We start from the raw sequence: 27,070 nt of genomic DNA on the forward strand, positions 1-27,070 counted from the left end.
ATTCTTATATTTTATTGCATTGAAAAAGGAAAAGTAAAAGAACGAAAATGAAATCATTTAGATGCAGTAATATGAGTAAAATTTATTATTAATACATTTTTTAATCAATATTTTTTATAAGTTTTGTGCAAATCTTGTTAAATTTTGTATTTAGTCGTTATTACCTTTGAGTTCGATGTGCATTCTTTGTTATTTAGTTCTTGTATTTACTTAAGAGGGTTAGTAAATGGTACGATATATCAGTACACAAATTCATTACAAAAGATGTGGCACATAATAACAAATTGAAAATTAAAAAAGAGTGATGTGAAATGAAGATTTTTCTTATGTGATTTCAATCCAACTGGATCCTGGAACTTTCTTTACATCCTTCATCTCCATCAGTTCTCTCAGAATCAACACGCCATCCCAATTGCTATATTCAGCAAACATGTTAGACAACAACAAATAGGTTGATGGGTCTTTTCGGTCTCGTCGTAGGGCACGTTCTGCTGCAAGTTTCCCAGTTGGCACATCCCCGTGAAGCTGACAAGCACTGAGCAATGTCTGCCAAACTATCGCACTCGGCTGAACTGGCATTCTTAGGATTAACTCCTTAGCTTCTTTAATAAGACCAGCCTTGCCAAGAATATTCACCATACAGGCGTAGTGATCTTCTCCAGGAAAGATTCCATAGTCTGGAGTCATGGAGGAAAAGTACTTCCACCCATCATCAACAAACCCACCTTGACTACATGCATAAAGAACACACACGAAGGTGATGTGATTTGGCAGTACACTTGTCTCCCTCATTTCCTCAAAAATTTGAATAGCTTCTCTGGATTGGCCATTCTGTGCACACGCCATTATCATTGTTGTCCATGAGATGACAGAACGGGAGTTCATTGATCGAAAAACATCCCATGCACTATCCATGCATCCACATTTTGCATACATATCGAGAGTAGCATTATCAACACAGACATCGATGTCTATGTCACCTTCAAGTTTGATCCTCAAGCCATGAATCTGTTTCCCTTCCTCTAGTGAAGCCAAACTCGCACAAGCATTCAGGGCAGTTGTCAGGGTAAATTTGTTTGGCTTTACACCCATTCTCTTCATGTCAGCAACGAGTGCAAGTGCTTTTCTCGGTTCCCCGGAATGTAAACATCCAGCGGCAATCTGGGACCAAGAGCACACATCTTTGTTAGGAGTCTCATGAAAAGCTCTGAAAGCCTCGACCAACTTATGATTTTTTATATACATATCAGCCAGTGAGTTGCCCACACAAAGGTCATCCCCATAACCACTTTTGACAAGGTGTGCATGAACTTGCGTTCCCATTTGAAGATAAGACAGAGCAGCCAACCCAGTGAGGGCGGTGGCAAATGTAAAGTTATCAGGTCTAATACCCTCACGATTCATAGAACACCAAAATTCCGGAATCTGGCCACAAGAAAACTGCAAGTAACCCCCTATCATGGTATTCCAAGACACGGTATCCTTGTCTGGGCTTGTCTTAAAAACCATAATGGCTTCCGACAACTTACCATGTCTGATTAGGGATGCCAAAAAGGCATTGAGTAAGAAGATATTAGACATAAATCCTGACCGCACAACTAACGAATAAATCTGGTGAGGCAGAGTCCCATAATTCTCAGCTTCAGTTAAAGAGCACGCGTGTAGAGCACTAACAAATGTGAATTCATTCGGTTTCGTAACTCCCTCCTGGTGCATACGGCTAAACAAAGAAAGAGCCTCCCGAGCGCAGCCATTTTGGACGCAACCCGACATGACAGCGGACCAAGACACCACATTCCTGCTGGGCATTTCGTCAAACATTTTAAGGCCCGAAGAAAGGTCTCCGATTTTGACGTACATGTTAAGCAAATGGTTTTGAAGAAAACGGGTTGAAGGAATAGACCCTGTGATTGATTTTGCGTGAATTGCTCTTCCACGGAGCAAGTCTGAGTCCTGCGCATATCTTCGCAACAGATTAGAGTATACCTCCCCTGTGGTCGCCGTTGATACAAAACATGCCTGCAACTGCAAATGGAACCCTTTTTTTGCTTTCAAGGAATCGGAGGACCGAATCATGTATTTCGTTTGATTTCAGGTAATGCGAAGGTAGATTCTTTCACCACCTCTTCAGTTTTTTTTATTCCCAAATGTCAGTTTTTCCTACCCTTCCTTTCAAATCTTTCAAACCAACATTTACCCTTCTTTTCAAATCTTTCAAACCAACATTACATCTTTAAAAAAGAAATTGAACCACAACCTCTTCTCCTTTCCCACCTTCTCTTTCAAGTTTTACCAGTACCACCTCTACATTTTCAACAGGCATACGCCCCCTTATGGACTTACAGTAAGAAAAAAACGCAAACTATTTGGAGAGACTAATCAATAATTTAACCCCAAAAATAAATTATTCATATTTTGTAGACTTCGGCTGTAAAATCTTAAATCAACTCATTGTGCTTACCAAATTTTTCGGGTAACTTCCATTATAAAAAATCGTTTAAAAATAAAAAAATTTAAGTTAAAAGGAAACATAATTAACAAACTGATATATTGCTTTACAATGCAAAAATTTAGAAACCCGAAAAATGTTCCCACTATTTATGACAAAAAAAAAAAACAGAATCCAAACAAATAATATTGATCCATGGATCACTTATATTTAAAGTCTTTTAACAAGTAATACAGATATCATGCCTACCTATTATGAATAAGGTGCAAAAGTGTTCGATTTTTAATAAATTTAAATATATTAGTAGTCATGCGTAATTAATCGGTATAGTTAATTAATTATTATGATAGTAAATGTACTAGTAGTTGAAGTCTACATAGATAACCTATTAGTCGTTTATAGTTGTTTTGGTATTCTTTGAATATAATTGTGAGGAAATGTGAATCTATAGATTATATTATTCATTGTATTGAAACAACAACAAGCGGTTAATAAGTTTTTAATAAGAGAGTTGTTGCCTATAAAAGTAGTATCAAGAGCCAGTTAGTTTGAGTGTCTGAATGAAAAAAAATAGAGTTCGAATGACTATTTTAGTGTTTGAAAGAAAAAAAAATGATAGAAATAAAAATATAAGACACAATAATATAATATATTCATGTAAAAGTTTAAAGGATTATGTACCCAGAATGAATGAAGGATCCATGGAAGCACATAGTATGAGATGTTATTGTTCTCTCTTTCTTATAGGTATTCTAAAACGTATAGCAAGATTTTTTTTTTTAAGTTGTTACTCAAAAAGCTGACTAATGTGGTATCAATTTTATAACCTACCAGTAGACACGAGAGACCTCCATCTCATACAGTTTACTAAATAATCCAACTCACCACGGATAGTTCATCAAAAACTCAAAATTATATATTACCTATAAAAATAATAACCATGTGCAATATAATTAATATTAACAAATTATTTAATTTATTGATTAATGTTAATCCATAATAATAACAAAATAGGGAATATTAATTTTATATAATAAAATTATATAAAATACAACCAAAAAGAGTTAGATGGTCAGTCTTAGTGTTGAAAGAAACACATGTGAATGACATGACAACTTTGTACATAAGTTTTGGACAAGTCCGACTTTGAGAAGATTACAAATGTCAAATCTTCAAAAGAAGTGTGTAAGATATATTGGAGAAGGCATATAATGGGGATTACCGAGTGAAACAAATGTGGCTTCAAACACTCAGGAGAGAGCTAAGGTGCATGAAGATGAAGGAGATAGAAGAAGTAGTTGAGTAAATAACTCAGGTTGAAACTGTGGCAAACAAACTTACTAGAAATTGAGAGACGTTACCCATTACACTTATAATATTTTTAATTATATATTATATTTAAAATATTTTATTAAAATACTATTTTAATTATATATCATTATATTTTTAAAATAAATCTTCTGAATTAAATAACTAATAAATCATTTTATTTATTATCATAATATTTTTAAAATAAAATAAATCTTTTAAATTATATCTAATAAATCATTTTATCTTTTACTTAAAATATTTAATCTTATATTTTTCTAATTGATATAATTTATAGAATCTCACACATTAATGTTGTGTTTGGATTGGGGTGTGGATTTGGGGGAGTAGATTTACGTTAATTGTTAATTTAGGTTGATTCGTAAGAAAAGTTGGGATTGTTTGGATTAAGGAAAAATGGTATGACTTGAGTAGATATGAGTGAAAAGTTTATAAAAATTTGTGTATGATATGATTGATAAAATTTAATAAATTATAATTTTTAATAAAGTAAATTATATGATTACCATTTTACCCTTCAATGTAAATAGAAGAAATGATATTAAAATAAAATTAAAAATGTTATTTAAAATTATAAAAATATGATTTATTGATATTATCATTAATAACTTAAAATAAATTATTATTATTCTCGATGATAATTTAAAATAATTTATAATATAAACTATTTAATTTATATCTCCACATTTATTTAAATTTATTTTATTTTATATAATTAATTAATTTGCAAAACATATTAATTTGAATAATAATATTATTATTATTATATATAATACTAATTATTATAATATTTATGATAATAATAATAATTATTATTAATATTTAAAAAAATAATAATTAAATATATATATATATATATGTATAATTAATATAATATATATATATATATATATATATAAAAGAAAGTAAGAAATATAAGTAAATTAAATTCTTAAACACAGGGACAATAAAGTAATTTTAACGTGATGAGTTGTCTTTCTTTGCCTTTCTCTTATTTTGGAGAGTGCTAAAATATGTAACTCATGTGCAAATCCGTCCTCTCAAATCAGTGCAAATCAGTGAAAGCAAACACGTCTGCAACTCACGTTTCATCTGCACGAAGAATACTCATGCAAATTCAAACATAACATAAGATAAAATTATGAAGGTGCACAAAGAATAAACTCATCAACTCTTGGTTTGCTAGGAACATATTTCTCAACCTTTACATCCTACAGCTCCAGACTTCCTTCGCACACCGATTCAAATTTTGAAAATGGTCATTTTACTATATGTAATGCTTTGTTTGGATTGAAGTGTAGATTTGGGATAATGATTTTGCATTGATTTGAGTTGATTTGTAAGTGAAGATGAAATTGTTTGGATTAAGAAAAATATATCGTGATAATATATTATGACTTAAGTGGATGTGAGTGGAAAGTTTCTGAAAATTTGTGTATAATATGATTGATAATAATTATTTAATTTTTTTAATAGATGAAATTGTATGATTATAATTTTATCTTTCACAATAAATGTAATGTAAATTTAATTTTTGATAAGAGAAATAATGTTAAAATAAATTGAAATTGTTATTTTAAATTAGAAAATTTTATTTTATTTCTAATTATATTATTTTTTTATTATTATTATATTATTATTACAATTTATTAAAGAAAGTTGTTATTAGTTGTAATATTATTATTATTATTATTATTATTATTATTATTATTATTATTATTATTATTATTATTATTATTATTATTATTATTATTCATACCGGCACAGTTACATGTTTTTATGCACAGTGAAAACAAATAAGTAAAAGTTAACTGTGATAGGTTAAATGACATTGAAAATCACATAAATTTAAGATGACATCTTTTCTTACATATCTCTTCGGTATGGAGTACTAAAATTGGAAGGTCACCATAAATCAGCACTCATACTTTGCTGTAGATCAACTTATCCAGATATGTTTCGCATCATCTGCGTGAAGAGTATTTTAGTGAATCCAAACACAACATAGAAGTGTATATGAAATTACATATTTTGAACACTTTTCAAAACAAGCTTTACGGGAGTGGGAAAAAAAAATCGGAACAAGATTTCTAAAATAAAATATCCAAAAGGCATAAAATAAAATACATTTTGAAATAATATTTTTCGGAACAAACCTTCTGAAACACATATAATACTTTCTGAAACGAGTTTTTGGAAATACTCTGCATAAAATGTGCCCAAAAAATAATTTGTCAGAGTTAAAAATGGGTAAAAAAATGAATTAAAATATATTTTTCATATTATTTTTAACATTCTCTCTTCTTCAAGTGTCACGTTCTCCCTCTCATCTTTTTTCTCTGCAACAACGGTGATCTGCAACAGTGGTACAAGAACAGTAACAGCGACGACAACAAACAAAAGTGATGGTGTGATGCAAAGATGAGGGTATTTGAGTTTTTTCGGATAGACCGGAAGGTGCAGTTCTTAATTTGTCGGTTTAAATATATATTTGATTTCTAGTTATGCTTGTTTAATTTAATTTTTGTTTTGTTTAATTAAATTTTTTGTTTTTGTTATGTTTTTGAATCGTACAAGTTACATATCAACTCATAATTTCTTTTAAAAAATTTAATTTTAAAAAATTGTTCATATTAAATCACAATTATACCACATATTAATATTGGTGATATATATCCGTTTCCATTTGTAAAATTAACATTTAAATATAAAATATTTAATATTTTTATTGCATTTTAGATATTAAAATCTAAAATATTTTATATTTATATGTTCATTTTATAAATATTAGTTTATTTTTCTAAAATATTTATAATTTGAAATATTTTTAAATATCAATTTTAAAATATAAATATTAGAACAAAACATTTAATAATTATATTATAATAATATTTTAAATAATTTTATTTTATTTAACAATTAAATATAAGAATTTCATTCAATATATAATTAATGTTAAAAAGTAATTAAAAAAATATTAGTATAATTTTTATAAAAGATATTAAATTTGGTGTCAATTTGAAAGAGACAAAATTGATTTATTTTAACTAAAACTGGAACGAAAATGAACAAAAATAACAAATATATGAATTAAATTGAACAAAAATAACGAATATATGAATTAAATTGAACAAAAATAAAGAATACATGGTCTAAATTGAAAAAAGAAAAAACACAACCATAAACTGACACATGATACTAACATTAATACATGACACAATTATAACACATGAACAATTTTTTTAAAATTAAAAAACTTACAAAAATTTTTAAAAATTTAAAAAATTCAGAAACTAACACATGACATGTAAGGTTCAAAAACTTTAACTATTTAAATACTATTAGTAAAAAAACTAAAAATTTGACAAAAATAAAGATACAATTGAACACAACAAAAATAGAAACCAAATGTATATTTAAACCTTTTTAAAATACTTGTTAAAAACAAATTTCAAAATTCTGGATTTTGAAACAAAATTTGATCGCCCAGTTGCATAAAACTACTTTAGGAAATAACTTTTAAAGCCAAATGAAGATAAAACAATTAAATTCAATAGATTAATTACTAATAAAAAATGTTTCAATAAAAATAAAGCATTTATGAATTCAAACTTAAATTTATTTAAAATATTTCTTTAAAAATCTAGGAAATAAATAAAATACGAAGTACCCTGTCACTAATAGTTTCAACTTTCACCAGTCGTTGACAAGTAATCTACGTGCATTGTTATTGTTTTAGTATAATCAAGTTTATTACTACATTAGCATCCTCCTCACCCGTTGATTTTCTCCCTTCCGAAATACATAAATCACGCTTTTTACTCATTCCTATTCTTTCTAGTACCAAACGGTTCCATTTATGAACCAAGTATCCCATATTTTCACTTACAACTTTTGTCTATGAACTAAGTATTTCATATTTCCACTTACAATATTAGAAAAAACGACTTGCTTAAGTACTCCTCTTGGACACCGCCAAATTCAATAGTAATTGAACACTGCCAAAATTCGATTCGACACCGTAGTCCTTGAATCTGTCGCTTCATATTGCAGGCCTATTCCATAAGCTTCTGTAAAACCCTCCAATATCGCATACAAGAAGGGTTCGTGTGAATTGCTCGAATAACCCATCTCAGAGGACTCTGACTGGACTCCATGCTAGATGTAAAATTTGGCCCGACTTTCAACTCCCTTGCAAGCAAATGCATTTGAAAGTAGAGTTCAGCAGGCCTCATTTCTGCGAAAAAGTAACAGAAACTAGACAGTACATACACAAAAAGTATAGCAATCAATGGATACCAACAAACACCAATCTTAAATACAGCAACCAATGAATATGAACAAACTCCAATTGTAAATACAGTATTTGAATCTACTAATCCGCTAGGGGACAACTGTTGAATATAAAAGCAATCTAACTCCACCTTGCCTTATCAGATAATGGTTTGATTCAATCGGACAAGTTTAGAAAAATAATCACCCAAAATTTTCTCTATACACAATGCAATGATAATCATGGTCATTAAAATCGTAATTTAAACTCGTACTATTTTGCATCTTAGAACCTTGGTTTGAATCGACACGCTGACAGTCTTGAATTCGTGTAACACTTTCAGAATTGTGTTGACTAACTAACTAGGGAGTTCAGGTCTGAGTGGGCAAGTTCAGCTGCAACTTCTGTAATTAAATCGAGGCCGACCTTGTCGTTTTTGGTTGTAAAAACAAAAGAAAAAATGGGGATCAAACATCTCCTACATTTGGCATCAGGCTCCAACGGCTACTAGTGAGCATAGTAATTCTTCCCTTCGCTAATTTTCCCCGCAACATTGTGATTTCTTATCACCACCTCTCTTCACAACAGTTGGTGTTCCTCGTGATGGCAGTGTTCTCAGTTTTTCTTCTATTTATGTTTGCAGTTCAAGTTACTCTCATGTTGAAAACTCACTTTTAAGTTCACTGGACACAGTTTCTCCTCTCTGCTCTGCGCACAATTCGATCATTGTTGACAACTCCATTCTTTTGAGTTGGCCACCTCTCACTTATGCTTAGTTGAAGATAATACAAAGGAATTAAAATGAATTTTTAAAGAGTTAAATTTCCCTCTCTTAGGATCTCACATTTATGGTAATTTAGATACACCAGATACAATGTATGAGAGGGAAGAGAAGAGAAACTGAAAAAATATATCTAGAAACTAAGTGCAGCAGAAAGCAGACAGCACCTTCAAAATAAATTCTATTTATTCTAACATGTTTGATCGTCATTTACTGTCCTATATTTTTACAACTTAGAATTTTCCAGCTTTCTAGTCAAATTTACATGCTTCCGTTCATATCTGTTCTGATTTTTCACTACCCTCAATTTGATGATACTAATCTTGTTTTCTATTTGTTGAAATTGAAATTTGAACTCACTAATTCTTCTGTTGTTTCACAATAATGTATGTCTGGAAGGGGGACTGGATCGAATTCAACTGATGGCATTGCAATATAGTAAAATTTCTCAACACAATAGATCAGATAGTGGGTGGAAAAATGGGAGAAATATTTAGGGCAATTGTAGAAAAGTCAAATGTAACAATTGTTTAAAGATTGCAAGTGAAGAAGCTTTACATTGAAGTATCATCTAGTTGGGAATTGAAAGATTTTGAACTGTATGCTTCTAATGATGAAAATTGTTGCGGATGCTGAGGATGCTTTTCATTGAAAATAGGAAGATTGAATGATATTGATAATTGTTAGATATTGTTAGTTGGAATATTTTAAGTTAGTTACAATATTATGTGTATAGGAGCTTAGCCCATATTTTCTTCATTATTCTTCATTATCTCAATCCTCCATTTTGATAGAAGATGTTGTCTGCTATTTAGATGTTAATTGGGCAGGATCTCCTTCTGATAAAAGATCTACGTTCGAATATTTTGTTTCCATTAGAGGTAACTTGACTTCTTGGAAAAGCAAGAAACATAGTGTTGTGCCATGATCTAGTGCAAAAGCATAATATAGAGCTATGGTTTAAACAATTACTTAAGAATTGCAGTTCAAAGATGTCACTCAAATGACACTTATATGTTGCAATCAAGTTGCTCTCCATATTATCTATAATCTTGTCTTTCATAAAAGGAACAAACACATTGAGAGTGACTGTCATTTTATTTAAGAAAAGATTGTATATGTGGAATACTTCAATAGAAACTTAACAACATTTACATCTCTAGTTATTCCTTCCCCGAGCACCCCTAGTTATAAAGGATGTGGGCACACAGACACACAGCAGAAATCATACCTGATGGCCAATTATACCATTCAAGGTGAAGGTTTCCATTCCACCTCTCTTTAGAACCAAGGCTTCCTTCTGCTTGTGCGACTAGTACTGAAACAAAAGGTAAGGGAGTAAGTGAAAGTTCATGAACTCGGCTAAGACTCTTTACAGCCTCTGATAGGAATTGAGAGCCATTGCACTGCCGGACAAGTTCCATACAGATGACACCTGCATAAAAAGAACAATATGAGTGGATGGACATGAACTAAAGATCCATCTTGATGCATTCCAGGAAGAGACGAGGGTAAAAAGGATCAAGAAGAGACAACTAGCTTCAACTAGCAGTATCTATAAAGGCATATATAATAATAGTAGTCGTAGTCGTAGTAATTTTAATAATAATAGGAGATATTACTTATTCAAATTGATGTTGTTGAGATATTGTGTTAAATGTTATTGAGATTTTTGATATAATTAGGAAAATTATCCATATATGTAATTCAGAAAATTCTGCCATCCTTCCATAATTACTATAAGTAGATTGATTCTAATATCTAAATGTATGGGATTGAATCTCAGCCTTTTTGTGTGCGTGTGTGTATATAAAGTTAGTTAAATGAAGCTCCTTGCCCAAAACAAATATTTACCATGACATAGAAAGAGGCAACTCTCGAAACCCGCTAATGAACAAGCCTGTTTCATGAACTCCTCTGCTGAGAATAAATCCCTCTTCTGGAAGGAAATCATGCTTCTCACTAGGTTATATGCTGCCATCCACATATCACACAACTTTCCACTTCTCTTCACACATTCTTCAAAGTTCAAGTCTGTGTCATTTGAATATATTTGCAGCTCATATCGACATTCCATAAGTTTGAGACAGATCCAACCGATGTGATAATCTGTCTTGAGCTCCAAACACAACATATATTCCTTTTGAAAACTTGGAAGATCACCTTTCATGGCATACACACGGCATAATAGTAGATGTGCAAAGAATAAATAATCATCAGGAAGCACAAGTTCGGAAGCTGTTTTTGCGTGGGTGATACAGGTCATATGATTCCCACATTGTAAACTGACCTCAGAAGCACAAAGTAGAAGTTGAAAGTATCTATATTGGAACAACAATCCTGTCCCACTATACAATTCATTTGAAAGAGCTGCATGAGTTAAACGATTTAGTATGCCACAAAGATGCTGAGGAAATCTCTGTTCACGTGCCCTCTGAAGATAGTTAAGAACAAGCAAGTAGCGGGCATCATGATTCCATGGTTTCTGATGAAAGCACCTGCAATTTTGAGATACTGTAACATGATTAGTCATGGCCAAGGATAATGTGCAGGATACCTTAAATAGAGCCACCAGATTGTTTACATTCTCTCAGATTTACACCCAAGAACAAAAAACTATAATTCTTGTACTCAATTTGACCACAAGAAATACATATTTTACACACATAAAGCTAAACAAAAAGTTATAGCATAAACATATATGAGAATTTAAAAAGGAATATTAAAAAATCAAATTTTCCAGGGCAATTATGGGGCATAAAAGAAAATAAAAGAAGTACTTCTGCAGGTATCTGATAGCTCCAGGATGATTAGAACACTGTTTTGCACAAGTTGGAAAAGTGGACTTTGGACTGCTGTTGCAAGTGGTATAGCAAGCAACAGCTCCTGCACCATGGATATCAGCAGCTGATTTGAAACCTTTTTTATCAGAAAGATCAAGATGGTCCAGTTTACAGCATCTCGTTGCCACATGATAATTGTTTAACTCTTTACTGGTTACCAAGAGGTAGCCAAGAAGGTTCCTGCTCCCAGAAAAATGTACAATAGAAAGGATGTCAGCAACAGCAAAGCTAGCAAGACGGGACTGACATTATTGAAAAATTAGGGCAAAGAAAAAGGAATGACAACTCATTTCCAAATACCGAGAAGGGTATGTTTATTGGATTTTAAAAGTATGAAAGAGTAACTTGATATATTTCTTTCTGTAGCTAATTTACAAGTTGTTAGATGTAATGGGCCTAGGCCCATCTCTTTTGTATTTTCTTATTTATAAATGCATAATCCTATTTGCTCTACACATATTAGGGATTCAGCTTATGTATGTCCCTCTTTTATATATCTAGAGTTAGGTTTATTTTTAGGCTCTCCAGTGAACCCACCATTCACCAATGCTAATTTTTTTTCCAAAAATTGTTCCTTTCAATTTCTAGCATTGCTCGTAGTTTTTTTGTTTTTTTCAAGCCACTATGCTGCCACCACCCAATGTGATCCTGCCACTGCTGTCGTTTGGTCCAGCGACACCAGTTGGTGATCAGAGCTTCAATGCACCAGCAAGCACCAACCCAACTCTCATCGCCACTGCCACCACTTTCCATTAAGCACGCCAACGAATCCTGCCACCTCTACAATGGTGACCACCTGGATCAAACTTCTCTCTAAATCCTCTTTCTGGTTTTGTACCATTTTGATCGGAGTTCATTGGAATTTTCTCAACCTTTTTAGGGTTGGTTCTTTCTTTCTTGGTAACTATTTTCTCTCTCTACAATTATCTATGGCCTCTTTTGCTGCTACTATCTCTATGTCTACCATCCATCTATAATAATTATGTCAAGTGCATCTATCGGTTGAAAAATTATATAGAATTAATTATGATATTTAGGCATTAGACATTAGACTTTGACTTAAGAGTTAGGGTTATGTTGTTCATTTTAATTAGAGTGCAGCCACCATTGGTGAAAATGAGCTTTCATGTTGGTTGAAAATTGATGCTTAATTATGCATTGTACTCAAGTTTACTAGTCATTCATCACTGAAACAACTATTTCATGCTTATGAGACATGTTCAGAAGTTTGGGAACCAGGCCAAATAATTGTACATCAATGATAATCAACGTCTTTATGTTGTTTGTCAAAATATCCTAAACATTGTTGCTCACAAACACCTTGTTAGTATACTACTATAGTTACCTAATGTTAACTTGTACAGGTTACCTTTGCATTGTACAAATGTAGATTTCTTATTATTGTACAACTCTTTCTTTTTTATGTAACTTCCGTTATATACTTAACAGAAAACTACTCCTATAAATAGACAATCTATACGTGGTTCAAAGTGAGTGATGATAATAACATAGTTCAGTTAATAATTCATTCTCTCTCTTTCCTCTATTAACAATGTCTAATACACCTTGGTATAGTGATTGAATATTTGGGTAAAATTCATACTCTTCTTGATGACTTCAATAAATTATAGCCTCCATTCCTTCTCAAAAACAAGAGTAACAATCAAAGTTCTTCATATAGTTGGCTTTACATGAACCTCCTGATGATTATTCACGTGTCCGTGATAAGATCTTGGGGTCCCTAGTTGTGCCTACCTTTATTTCCACCTATCCACCCTATTGCGTGTGTCAGTAAATCAACCTCTAAAATACTTTCTTCAATCACCTTTAATGACTCTTTCACATTGCTATCTTAGTGTGATGATTGCAATCACCTTTGCAAGCTAGACAAAGGGAATCACAAGTGTGAACATTGTCACAAGCTCAATCATAGAATTGACTGATGTAATGCCTTACATGGTCATCCTCCTCAATTTGCTCCCTTGCAACCATCTGACTTGGGTCTCACTTCATCTGAAGGACAACTTGATATCTTCAAGGAATTTCTCCAATGATATAAGGATCGTCAGAACTCTAGTTTCATGCTTCTATTGCACACATTGGTACATCATTTGCTAGTCTCACTCACTCCAACTATCTTGACACTGGGCTCTAGACTCCGGTGCCAAAGATCACATTACTGACAATAATTTTTTTTTCTCTTCTTTTCTGTCCACTTCAAGTTATTTACGTTTTGTTACCATGGTCAATGGCTCTAGGGCCTCCTCACACAGTGTTGGTACTATTTGTCTTCTTCCTTCTCTATCTATCAATAATATTATTAATGTTCTAGGGTCTCCATTTAACTTATTATCCCTAACTCGGCTCACCCACTCTCTTGATTGTATTATCTCTTTTACCAAATATTTTGTTTGTTTACAAGACTGGAGTTTCGGTCGGATGATTGACACCAAATATGAGTCTCATGGTCTATATTTATTATATGCAGACATCTACACATGTTGGATCGATATTGGATTCTCCCTCTCTCATCCTTGCTAAGTTGGGATATCCTAGCCTTGCCAAGATGCAACAACTTGTTCCACATACTTTGTTCACAATTGTTTCTCTCCTTCTCTTAACCATTATTTAATTTCAAAAGATGTCACCTTCACCAAGTTTTCTTTTTACTTTAAGTTCAATCTTTCTATTGATGTGCTTCCATGTGACGAAGTCATTATCCCAGTTATATATAATCCTCTTGTTGTGTCTAGTGTACCTCTAGATCCCACACCTCCACAGACTCTTCAAGTGTATCGTCGACAAGTTCCCCATTGTCCACCAGATGACTCTCTGCTAGTGCCAACTCCTCCTATGTTTCCTAGACCTCTACAACAATGGATCCTACAACAGATTCACTGGAGATACACTTGGCTGCATGAGAATGTTGCAAAATTTGCAATATCATTTGTTGTTCTTCTCTAGTGCACCTCACCATAGAGGATAGCATTGTTGTCGAACATCTTTCTCTTGCTATAGGAACCATGTCGAAGTTTCAGGTGCTTTCGCTTGTTGAACCAACTTTCCAATTCGGTCCCCACCTTCATGTTCTACAATTTGTTGCGAAGCTTGAAGCTCATGTTCAATTCCCTCATAGAATTTTTGGCACTGGAAGGTGGGGAATGCGACAGTGTTTTGGAGGTTTTGAATATAAAAGAGAATTGCATTGTGCACGTACGGTTTCTCTTGCAGTTGACCCCCTTGACGACATCATTGAAGACCCCTCACCTTTCTGGAAACATCTTTAGCGGTTCTCTAGCAATAGAAAGGTGGTCGGGCATTGGGAGGTTAAGGAATTATTGATCCTGGGTTATAAAATTATAGAATTATAAAATGATAAAACTATAAAGTTAGAAAGTTATAAAATTATAAACCAAATTATAAAGTTACACGTAGCAATAACTAAACAAGGTGAAAAGATAAGGAAACAGTCACATCACCTAGTTAACTGCCATATCACCTAATTAGAAAAATCTAACATTAGGGACTCAATCAAAAAGTTCCCACTTTATTTGATTTAATCTGCACGGCAATTTACATTCCAGTTCTGCATTTTAATCTTCTGGTTTTAGTAATGTTCATCTTCCATATTTTGCTCGTTGCACATTTCTCTTTTTAGTCAAATTCTGTTTTGTTGTTGCAATCATTAATACACTAAGTTTACTGCATTTTACTTGTCTTTAATTCCTAACTGCTCCATTCTAGTTCCCTTTGCAACTTCCATTTCAATGTCACAATCTCTGTTAACATTCCCATTTTAGTTGAACTTTTGATTATAACTTTACAGCTTTCATTTCATTATGGTCCTTGCATTTTAAATTTTTCCAGCTTTTAGTTTTTATTTGTCACTGCATTTGAATTTGAAAATCCCTAAAATCTTCATTTTAATACAATCAATGAACTCATTGCACCAGCATTCCTTGGACTGACCTAGATTGACCTCTATGCTGCATCAGTAAGGGGCTAACTTAGTTTTGTTTGAAAAAGCTTATGTGGCTGAGTTTTGTTCAGTTATACACAAATTTTTGGGTTAGGACTACGATGAAATTTTTTCTTAAATCGCAAAGATGGCCTTTATTAGCTTATTCATAGCCATGGTTGCTCTTCAACATTGGCCTCTTGAATGTCAAAAATGCTACATAAGTATGTTTTGTCTCGTGAATTGAATAGCTTCGTTGTTGGCTAAACACAGTTCATCATATTCCTTCTTAGTTTCTCTCTTCTCAACGGAATGTTTGGCCCGTCTTTTCCTTTTAAGGAGAAAACAAGCCAAAAAATAGTTGGTCCAAACACTACCTTAGAGTGCATGTTTGAACTCCTATGATTTGTTATGACAACCTCAGCTTCATGGCTTTGAGTCACAATCTTATTCCACATTCCAGGACCAAACACATGGACCTATACATTTGTTACGGGAGAAGGTTCTGGATAAGTTACTGGGGGTATTTCATGTTCCATCTCAAGATCATCAATCATATATACCCACTAAGCCATTTTCCATACATTATTCTATGACCTAAGAGATAAACCCAGTGCCTAGTTTCTCAGTTTCGAAGCACTTAGAGCCTGAAGGGGGAATAATAGTATATAATTTTGTTCTCCACATGTGCCAGTAGCTTAGTCAACTCCTAGGTTGCTTATATCAGTTGCTATATCCAGAACATAATAAAAAATGGAACTTACAAGTACCTAATTATAAAAAGGATGGTGTATGACGATTCTAGCATTATTACTAGTGGGATAGGGCTATTACTTGGCCAAATTTGGTATGTTATGGGATTTTACTACTTACATCCTATCAGTATATTTTCAGTTCATTAATCTTAACCTTCTTTTCTAACTCTAACCTACTATCACGAACCATACTAAAATTCAGTGAAACTGAAATAAAAATTCTATTTGAATACTAGTCTTCGTTACAAAAATCTACCTTATCAAACTGTAGTTAGGGAACATGTGCATAGCTTTTTTCAGATGAGCAACTCCACTCCGAATGTCAAGGCTATCAGACTCATTTTTCACCTGTCCAAACCATACAATGACATTTTTCCATGTTATCTTCTTGATGGTTGAGTAAGGAAACAGGAAGAATCAAAATTAAGAGGCAAAAAGATACCAGTTTACTTAGTGCTATTAAAAGGTGCATCCCAGCAATTTCTTCATAATATTTGAGGAAATATCGGCTACCAGTGACAACAAATTCAAGACGATTTTGTCCATCAAGAGCATGGATAGCTGACATGACAAAACTAACTTTTGAACTTTGCAATAGATCCTTTGGCATTTTCACAATGCTAGTGATAACGGCATCCAGTCCACAAATGTAATATACTAATCTACAAATGAAACAAATGGATGTTGCCACAGAAGTCCTTTGCATAGAAGACAGAGTTACAGCAAGGCTTCTGGCTACCGTGAGAGCCAAATCATTTTTACCAAGTTGCCACAAAGAGAAAGCATATACTTGTAAACCTTCTTCATCAAGTGCCCCTAAAAATATATCATACAATGGTGTCAAAAAAAAATGAAAATTCAAATAAATTTTCACGCCACTCTCTCTCAAAACATCCTTCACAAAGAAAAAAAGGTAAATAAATAAATATAGACTAAAACCTACACAAAACATCCCCAAATCACATTATTTACATTTGGCACAGTTCAATCTAACACAGCTTTGATTCACTTCGTAAATCATTCTTATTAATTATGAAGAGAAAAAAGTTAGCAAAGATATCATGAATGAAATTAATTTTGGCAAGAGTTAGTTAACATTCAAACCCAATAGTTGTATGATATATAAAACAATTAAATTGAAGAACCCTAACAGGTAAATTGCAAAATCTAGATCTAAACCTTCTTTATTCAAATTTTCACATTCCTGCAAAGCATCAGCCGCATTCCCTGCCTGTATCAAATAGAAAACATTAGTGAATATCACTTAGGGTTTTCAGAGACACAAGATTGAGAGATCTTTAGTATAGTTCACCTTAGAAAGCGATCTGGCCAAATTGATTGATATGTCCCTCATATGTGTGTTTTGAATATTCCATGAGCCAATGTTAAATGCATGTCGTGCTAACCTATAAAATGTAGCAGCAGACTTATAATCATTTCGAGCCTCACAAACCAGCCCATACAAATTATGGGATTCAGGATAGTGAGGAGAATGCTGCACAGCCTGCTGAATGGCTCCAAAAACCTGTGATGAGTAACAGCATTGACATGAATTTCAATGTAGGCAGTGTCTTCAAAAGAAGCACCACCACAGAAAGTCACCAATCTTCAATATAATCTAACCTGTGAAGATGAGAGATGTCCACTCAACAAAGCAAGCTTAGTGAGCCCAAGTTGGAATTCAGCTAACTGCATAGTAATTGAAAAAAAAAATTATTGCAACAATCCAACACATACCAGAGAAAAAATTAGGGCTAAAATAATGTATCTGATAATTTCTTCTTTTCCATCCTAGATATGTACCACAAACATTCTCACATTCAACTACAACATCAATGACAAATATACACCAAATCCTAATAACAGGACTATATGTTGGTGTATGGATGTATGTATGAATATCAATACATTTCATGTTAACTAATAGGAATTAGTAAATTACAGGCATTATCTGCACAGCCCGTGAACAACTCTCAAATGCCTCATCTGATTCAAGCTCCCTACTGTACAAAGACGACATATGGTTAGAAAATCGGTAAACTAATTTACATATAGTTTAAACTAAATTTAACATGCTATTACTACATGATGATACAAAAAAATATATGAAATAGGAAATATACCTCATACAAGACTCGACTGACATGCTTGCCCATGGCAATGCAAGGCCAGGATCAATACTTCTAGCACGATCAAACATTTGTCTTGCCAATTGCTTTTCATCAGCTTTACGATATAGCTGAACACATTAAGACGAACACAAGCTAAGAAAATTGCACCAAGAACAGTCTCAATGTCTATCATATGATGTTGTGCATCACAATATGTACGAAAGGTACAAAGATTTCCATGATGTTATTCATCCTTCACTAAAAAAGATATAGGTTTCAACTTAAAGAATGTAATTACGGCAAAAACAAGAAAAGAAATTCATGATGTTATGCATTTGACAGTTTTGGTGGAAACAATACGTATTAGAAGCTCAATATTGGGTTGGGGAAAACTGACTCTATTTAATCACCAAGGTGAACTGAGAGCGAGTACACAGTGTTAAACTCTACAAAATAGAAAGTCGTTGAGCTGAAATGGTTGTAAGTGTTTTATTCATATTCAGAAAATGAAATCAATACAATAAATAAAAGAGATTTTGTATACCCTAGTAATAAAGATATGATACGGGAATATGTAAAAAATGTTCCTAATAATAGATATAAGAAAGATATTCCTGATTATAAAAGTTTTTAGTCTTATTTCTATAATTACAACAAACACAAAATGAGCTTTTGACCATAATAACAAACAAAAGGAAGGAGTTGACTCTAAAAGAAGACTGGAACATTTATAGCACTTATCATTGAATCAACAGCAGGGACATCAGGTGAGGCCACCCAAGCCCTTTAGACTTTAGAGTTCAGGTGCTTGGGACACTGTTTTGGATGTCACGAGAATAAAGCTAAGCCAGGTCTTATATCTTAGACTAATAGGCAATCACGTCATCCTTATGGAACGGAAGCTTGATATTCATCAACTACAACCATTGACAGAGATTCAATTTGCCATGATACAATGAGGACAGACTAAAGTAACACTGCACAAACAACAATGCTTTGTTTCATTGCCAGGTATGCCACTCACACATAAGATTTAGCAAAGAGTGGAGCCACTCACACATAAGATTTAGCAAAGAGTGGAGCCACTCACATTTTCATGTGTATAATTTCATTTTTTTGGTGGGCAGAGAGGAGTTAGAGCATTGTGACACTAGGTCATATTACACCTAGGAGAGAAATGGGTGCGGTAGCAAGGAATCAATCCCTCAAGTAAGAAGCATTGAGTGCAAAGTAAATCTATTTTGTAATCACCTACATATGTGGCAAATAGTGCAGAAAGAAAAAAAGGGATGAGGTTGAACATGAAAGAAGGCAGGAAAAGAGGAGGGGGGTCATAAGACATTGATAGGAAAAGGGATGGCATTAGCAAGAATTTTTGTTCATCAAAAGTGTTCTAAATTTATTTTCATTTTCTAAAACTTTTGTTTTGCCATTCTGACAACAACTAATCCCAATTGTTTCCTATCAGTACTGGAAATCAATTATAATTATTAAGTATCCTTCTCTTTTCTGTCATACCAACTAAGAAAAGTAATTATATTGTAGGACCAACAACTAAGGACAATGGAAATTATCAAGTCAGGTTGTTAATGTTTGTTGATGACATCTAACAATACCTTCCCAAGGTATCCCCAAGCAACAGCTAGAGATACATTCAATTGCAATGCTCTGATCAAGGCATGCTGATTTAGCGCGTTATGATCAGACAAACATCCCAACGCCAGCCAGAACTCATAATTGTCACCTTCAAGTAGCAATGCTCCCATTGACATCCTCTTTGCAATCTGCCTGCTTTGACAACTAAGTTAAGGGGAGGGGAGCACTATAGTCAAGGTCATTTGATTGCATAGAACGTACCGTGCATTTATGTCTTGCTTGTAACATTTGTCTAGTGAATTTATAAGATCGGAAGTTACAGCAATGTCAGCATAAATGTTTGCTTGCCATGGAGACAAATGCAAGGCTCGTTGGTATGAAAATTTGGCATCTCTTGCAGCAAAAAAACAGGTCCTCCTCCAAGAATTTATAGAAACACTGAAAGCTTCCTTATTAGATTCCAATTCTAGAACATCATCAATCCAGGGATAGCATCTAGCATATGCAAGCTGCAACAGTCCAAAATAAGATAAAATTGAATAATACATCAAGTGAAGAAAAATCCATGTCACCATACATATTGTCAAGTATTTACTGCACCACTTCAACAAAAACTACCTATAGAAAAAAAAAATCAATAAAAGCTTTTCAGGACTGAAAAAGTAAATAATACCTGAATATCAGCAAGTAGTTTCCAAATACATGAGAAGTTTCTGAAAAAATAAGCACTTGCCCTTGCAACCTCAGATGCTTCCTGCAGTCAGTTCAACGATGTTTCCTAAATGTTGTAAAAATGGAACTGTCTAACTTAATAAGAAACAACACAACAAATATCAAAAACAAAAAATTGAAGAGAGAAACCTCTAACAGTGAAGCCCCCCATCTATATGCTCCTAGATTGATGCAGTCTTTTGCCAAACCAAGCAGCCCCAAAGCAAGTCCATATTGTGCAGGCACGCACTGTGGTGAAATCTCCAAAGCTTGTCGAAATTGTTCAACTCCCTTCACGTAGAAAGACTCAGTTTAACATATCATCAATAAATAGTAACAGCTGAACACTAATAGAACAACTTCATCACACATTTGTTAGATACAGTACACTTTAATATTTGTCAAGTATGGGTTAGAGACTATCTTCTGCATTTCCTAGGTGCTATAATTGATAAATTATAAAAGAACTACACATAAGTCCAGCCATAACCACCAGAAAAAAAATAAATATACTAAATTCAAAGTCCAACCAGATAATGCTAACTAAAGGCCCTAGAATCCATCCATTAGCTTGTATCAAAGGAAAAATTTTCACAAATGAGGAACTTCTGTTACAATGCCTATATATATTGCAGAATATCAACCAAGAGGTCAGTTATAGATGTCTAACAAATGACAGTTATAAATGACTTTAACAGAAAAGTGCAAGGAAAAAATACGTAACTATTTCTCAAGGATGAAACCAGATTGTATTTCACTATTTGTATGAGAATTCTCTATAATGAAAACAAATAGCCTACATTTTCCAGTCTAACTCTCCTTTGATGTTATGTTGAATCATAGCGCTTAATAACAGAATGAAAAGGAGGAACAAGCTATGAACCAAATGTGATAAAGATATTTCCACTTTCAACCACTGAAAACAACAAAGTCTGATCGGGAAAGGCAACAGGATAATGACTAGTGATTAGTGATTAGCTTAGCGTACCTTGCTAAATGAACCAAGAGTCATAAAGATATTTCCACTTTCAACCAAAGCAAAAACCATGGTATCATCCAACTCAATCGCACGGCCATAAGACTGATGGATAGCCCATAAACAAAAACAGCAATTGGGGGATCAATCTTCCAGATGATTTAAAAGAAATCCAAGCAAAGTGGTACCTTTATAGCTGCAGTAAACCTGCCTAGCCGCTGATAAGCAAGACCCAGGGCCTAAAAAACTTTTAAATACTTATCAAAAAAGGCCCAAAGCCTAATAAAATTTACAAATATTTATAAGAAAAATATAGGGAACGGCAAATTTAATGAAAGAAAAGACTGCTGAAAATTACCTCCCACAAATTAGCACATGTAGGATAGCCTCTGAGGGCATGTTGAAGACTCTGTACAGCTTCACACCATTTCTTTTTGTGAACCTGTAAATTATTGAATAAAAATTAATAAATGGTCAGTCTCAGCCTGAGTTAATTAAAGAGAGGTTTGTTGAGGATATAGACAGATGTCAAAAGAATTTTATTTTGCAAATTAAATTGTTTGATCTGGCTTTGTAGGAAAAATATGTAGAATGCAGTTGTTAGGCGAGTCTACAGAATACAGAATAGTGTGGTATACAGAAAAGGCGAAAGCTGCCTTAATAAATTCTTGAAAAGTAGAAGAAATCGAAAGAAAGAAAAACCTGCAAGAAACCCAATCTTCGAAAAGCCCAGAAAGCTCTCGGTGACATTTCAGAAGCTTCCCGGCATACGACCACCTCTAAACTATCATTTCCACCTTGGTCAAGTAAATTGCACAGAACTTCCTGATGTGAAAAAAAAAAATGAAAATCAGAGTTAAGTGAACGAAAGGAAAATCATCACTTCATTTTTCTACAATGTTGATTATTGAACCTTTCAAATGGAGCAGACTAGAAACTACGAAACTTACCCCAGACTCAGAATCATCGGGATTGAGAACAACTGCTCGTTGGTAACACTTAATAGCTCTCTGGGTATCAAGGGAAACGTTGGCGTAATAATGACCTAGATATTTGAAAGATATTCCATTCTTAGGGTTTAATTTGGCCGATTGGATAAAATGTTCAGCCGCTTTTTCCTTCCCTTCTTCTCCTTTTTCCCACAAGAACACACCCTGAATCATAGTTTATAACAACAAAAATAACTTGAAAGTGCGGCAGAGGGAATAAACAAAAGGGCAAGAGGAATGCATTACAATATCAAAGTGTATGGAGGCGTCATCCGAGGACTCCTGCAAGCGCTGAAATAGATGTTCCACCCCTTCTTCCTCCTGAGTCTGAGGGGAAAAAAAAAAGAAACTGAGAGTATGTGACCGAAACCGATGATATGACGAAGATTGATGAAATAGAAAAGCTAAGAACACACCTTGGGTGGTGTGGGTGTTTCGGAATCCATGGGACCCAAGTCCTGTCTTGGTACCGTTCTTGCCACACTGCTGGTGCTCGACTTCGCCCCAGATGTAAGCAATACTGAAGAGCACCGTTTCCACTTCGCACTACCTATTAAATAATTTTGGCTTAAATATTTTTCCCTCTTCTCTTCTGATTTCGTTTCATTAATATATATATATATATATATATATATATATATATATATATATATATATAAATTATAACGATATATCTCCAAATAATTAGTTATATTTAACAAAAATTATTTATGAGGATATATTCAATATATTACAACAATTCTTCCGATGATTGGAAGTTCTTAAATTTTTCCAAGGCTTAAAATATATTTAATTATATATAAATATAAATTATAGATAAAAATGTAAATAACATCTTTAAAGACATGTGACAAAATAAAAAATATGAAAAAATTTAAAATATTAATTGACTAAAAAACAACCCATTGATAACCTAATAAAATAAACAACAATATGGGTAAAAAGATAACTTTTATATATATATATATATATATATATATATATATATATATATATATATATATATTCCTGATATTATAATAATAGTTGATATACAAATTGAAATAAATAGAGAAAAATTATTATTTACGAATGAAAAGAAAAAATAACACTTATAATAGTTTTATAAAAAAGTATACAAATAATAGATAATCATTATATAATAAATAAATAGTTATATTATAAAAGGTAAATTATGAATAATCAATTGTAGCGAAATATTAAGTAGGTCTCCCAATTTTTATTTGAGTCAATCGAGTCTTTAATTTTGAAAAATAGCAAAAATTTGACCATAATCGTTAACGACGTTAGTGAGTGTTAAGTGAACATTGACTAGGCATGTTGATATGTTATTTTTTACTCACATGGCTTGATCAGAAATAATGATGTGTTAAATATTATATTTGTTGAATAAGTTAATTAAGGAATTGGCAGAATAAGAAAGGGGCAAAAATTTGATTTGGGGGAAACGTAAACGACTTAGGGTTTTCTGCGAAGAGAAGACAAGGGGGAGAAGCTGTTGGAATCCAAGTGCAATCGAGGTGTTCCTTCATCTGAATCGCGTGTTCGTTTAAATAGAAGGGCGGAGAAGGTGAGTTTCTCTCTATAGCATGTTAATTTCTGAATAAATTGTTTGATGCATGTTGTGGTGTTTGTGTTTTGGGGAACCAAAATATTGGTTAGGGGCATGTGTGTTTTAGGGGACCTACAATATTGATTATAGGTTGAAGGTGTTTAAATATGGTTCTGTTGGCCCACCATGTGTAAATGCTTTTGTGTTGTGGTCCATGTGTTTAAAGTGTTGTTGGAGTGTCTGTTTCAGTGTGGTTTGTATTTAATATATGTTTTTTATTTTTTTTGTAGGTATTTGATTAATATATAGGTTTATGTATCTATTTGTATATGTGTTTGTGTGATGGATGAGGAATTTGAGGTGGTTTTTCACCATGGAGGTAAATTATTAAGTGATGGGAAGTTGTGGTACGAATATGGGGAAAGTACTACTTTATCCTTCAACCCAAACATATGGAGCTACTATGTTGTTTTAAGTGTGATAAAAGGGCTCGAGTATGTTGGAGAGAATAAATTATGGTTCTTTGTTGAAGTTGTTCCAATATTAGATGATAGACTGCAGCTTCTCTGTGATGACAATGGTGTGATGCATATGGTTAATGTCGTAAAACTAAATGGTCATGTTCATTTATTTGTTGAACACACATTGTCTGAATCCCAGGTGATTGAAATGCTGGAATATTTTTCGGATGAACCTGCCACATAGAAGGAGGGTGGTGCAAGTGTTTTAGGATAAGATGTTCAGGGTGAAGCTGGAGCTGAGGCTGAATTAAGGGAAGAGGGATGCCAGTATGAGAGTGTTCCTGTTGTAGTAGATGGTATTGAATGTGAAGGTGAAGTTGTTGTTTTAGGAGATGGTATTGAATGTGAAGGTGAAGGTGATGCATAAATAAGGGAAGAGGGAAGTCAGTCTAATATTGGTGTTGTTTTAAGTGATGGTTTGTAGTGTCAAGCTGAAGGTGAGGTTGAGATAAGGGAGGGTGGAGTTCAGTGTGAATATGAAGCTGAGGCTGAATTAAGGGAGGATGGAGTTCACTGTGAAGCTGAAGTTGAAGCTAAATTAAGGGAGGAGGGAGTTCAATATCAAGGTGTGGGGTAGACTAAGATCGAAGAAGATGGTGATGTTCACAATTGGACTAAGTCTGGACCTGATGGTAGCATGGATGAAAGTACTGACAACCTACTAGATGTAAGTATTGATTGTGATATAGATGATGAAATAGGTAATAAGGAATGGTCTGGTAATGTAGAAGTTTAGGTTGAATTTGTTTCACGTGGACAATCTACTGCTTGTGGGCCAGAAGATACTGACGTGGAGGATGATGTCAGGGGGTTTTTGGATAATGAATGGCTATCTGATCAATATATGAGTGATGTTGTAGATAGTTATGAAGAGGGGTACACGAATTTTGCTACTTTTACAATGCCTAAGACAATGGTTGATTATAAATGGGAATTGGGGACCTATTTCACTAAAAAAGAGGAGCTTTTAGAAGCCATCAAAAAGCTATGCTTTGGAAAATGGGAGAAATATAAAGTTCGTAAAGAATGACTAAAGACGAGTGAGATTAAAATGTATAGGTGAAAAAGGAAAATGCCCATGGACTGCATATTATGGTTACATGAAAGCAATTAAAACTTGGCAGTTGTGGAAGATTATAGATAAGCACACATGTAGTAGGGAATTCAACCTACGTGTACTTAGTTCAAAGTGGTTGAGTAAAAAAATGGAAAAAAAAAATAGTTAGGGAAAACCCAAAAGTAAAGGGAATTGAAATCCGTGAAAAAATTAGTAGAAAATGGAATGTTGGTATCTCTAGGTGTATGGGTTATAGGGCCAAAGCAATTGCAGCACAAATGTTGAAGGGTCTTTTAAAGAAAAATACAAAAGGATATATGATTACGCACATGGACTTATAGCAAGAAATCCAGGATCAACAGTCAAAGTTAATGTTGAGGAGAATCAAGGGCAGCCAATATTCAAGAGGTTTTATACATGTTTGAAAGCATGCAAAGACAAATTTATTTCATGTATACCAATAATTGGATTGGATGGGGCTTTCTTTAAAGAAAAATATTGGGGAGAGTTGTTAACAACTATTGGTCGAGATGTTAATGACCAAATTTTGCTTATTGCATATGCTGTTGTGGAGGTTGAGAACATGGATTCCTAGACTTGGTTTTTGGAGTTACTTATTGAGGACCTTAGTGGAGCTGCAGTGTGTGCATCATAGACATTTATATATGATCAACAAAAGGTAAATTTCTATTCAGCTTTCTGTTCCTACATTTATATTAGATCAAATATTTTAACGTATTGCTTTATTTTTTATATTGGCATGACCTACTACCAGCCATATAAGAACTTATGCTTGGAGTTGATCAATGTTTTTTGTGTAAGGCACTTGTATGCCAATTTTAGAAAGCAATTTCCAGCAAAAACTCTAAGGTGTCTAATGTGGGTAACAGCTATAGCCACACACACACAAGCATGGGAAAGGGAGATGAGAAATATAAAAAAGGTCAATGAGGATGCATTTAAGCATTTGATTGCAATTCCCCCCAGGTAATTGAATTTAAGTTTCATTGTTTTTAATGCTTAGTCATTTTTTTTCCCACTAAAGTGGTTGTATTCTATCCTAATTGAAATATTAATGGTTGATGTAGATATTGGTCAAGACCAAGATTTACCACAAAATCTCAATCTGATACCTTAGTAAACAATATGTTTGAGGCCTTCAATATTGT

The 27,070-nt window shown here is 33.3% G+C and overlaps 2 protein-coding genes across 4 annotated transcripts; both read right to left on the reverse strand.

Moving 5' to 3' along the window:
- Positions 1-324: 324 nt before the first annotated feature.
- LOC114174654 (pentatricopeptide repeat-containing protein At4g33170-like) lies at positions 325-2,076 on the reverse strand. Its single transcript, XM_028059482.1, has one exon. It carries the CDS (start codon positions 2,074-2,076, stop codon positions 325-327), a length of 1,752 nt encoding a protein of 583 aa, XP_027915283.1.
- A 5,405-nt stretch (positions 2,077-7,481) lies between these two features.
- Positions 7,482-23,332, reverse strand: LOC114173022 (tetratricopeptide repeat protein SKI3). Of its 3 annotated transcripts, none has more exons than XM_028057213.1 (22): positions 23,188-23,332; positions 23,018-23,098; positions 22,733-22,936; positions 22,485-22,607; positions 22,141-22,224; positions 21,971-22,021; positions 21,795-21,887; positions 20,957-21,097; positions 20,769-20,849; positions 20,357-20,604; positions 20,116-20,287; positions 18,512-18,627; positions 18,331-18,391; positions 18,012-18,077; positions 17,701-17,913; positions 17,568-17,619; positions 16,831-17,204; positions 16,645-16,736; positions 11,613-11,855; positions 10,687-11,330; positions 10,064-10,267; positions 7,482-8,015 (listed from the first exon to the last, which is right to left on the reverse strand). In XM_028057213.1, the coding sequence occupies exons 1-22, from the start codon at positions 23,215-23,217 to the stop codon at positions 7,834-7,836; spliced, it is 3,555 nt and encodes a 1,184-aa protein (XP_027913014.1). In that variant the 5' UTR covers positions 23,218-23,332; the 3' UTR covers positions 7,482-7,833. The 3 variants fall into 3 exon arrangements, with proteins under 3 accessions (XP_027913014.1, XP_027913015.1, XP_027913016.1); XM_028057214.1 differs by having other exon boundaries at positions 7,599-8,015; positions 18,331-18,388; XM_028057215.1 differs by lacking the exons at positions 22,733-22,936; positions 23,018-23,098; positions 23,188-23,332 and having other exon boundaries at positions 7,599-8,015; positions 21,971-22,029; positions 22,485-22,545.
- Between the last annotated feature and the right edge of the window lie 3,738 nt (positions 23,333-27,070).

This window comes from Vigna unguiculata, chromosome 2, assembly GCF_004118075.2.
Source record: "Vigna unguiculata cultivar IT97K-499-35 chromosome 2, ASM411807v1, whole genome shotgun sequence".
NCBI lineage: Eukaryota > Viridiplantae > Streptophyta > Magnoliopsida > Fabales > Fabaceae > Vigna > Vigna unguiculata.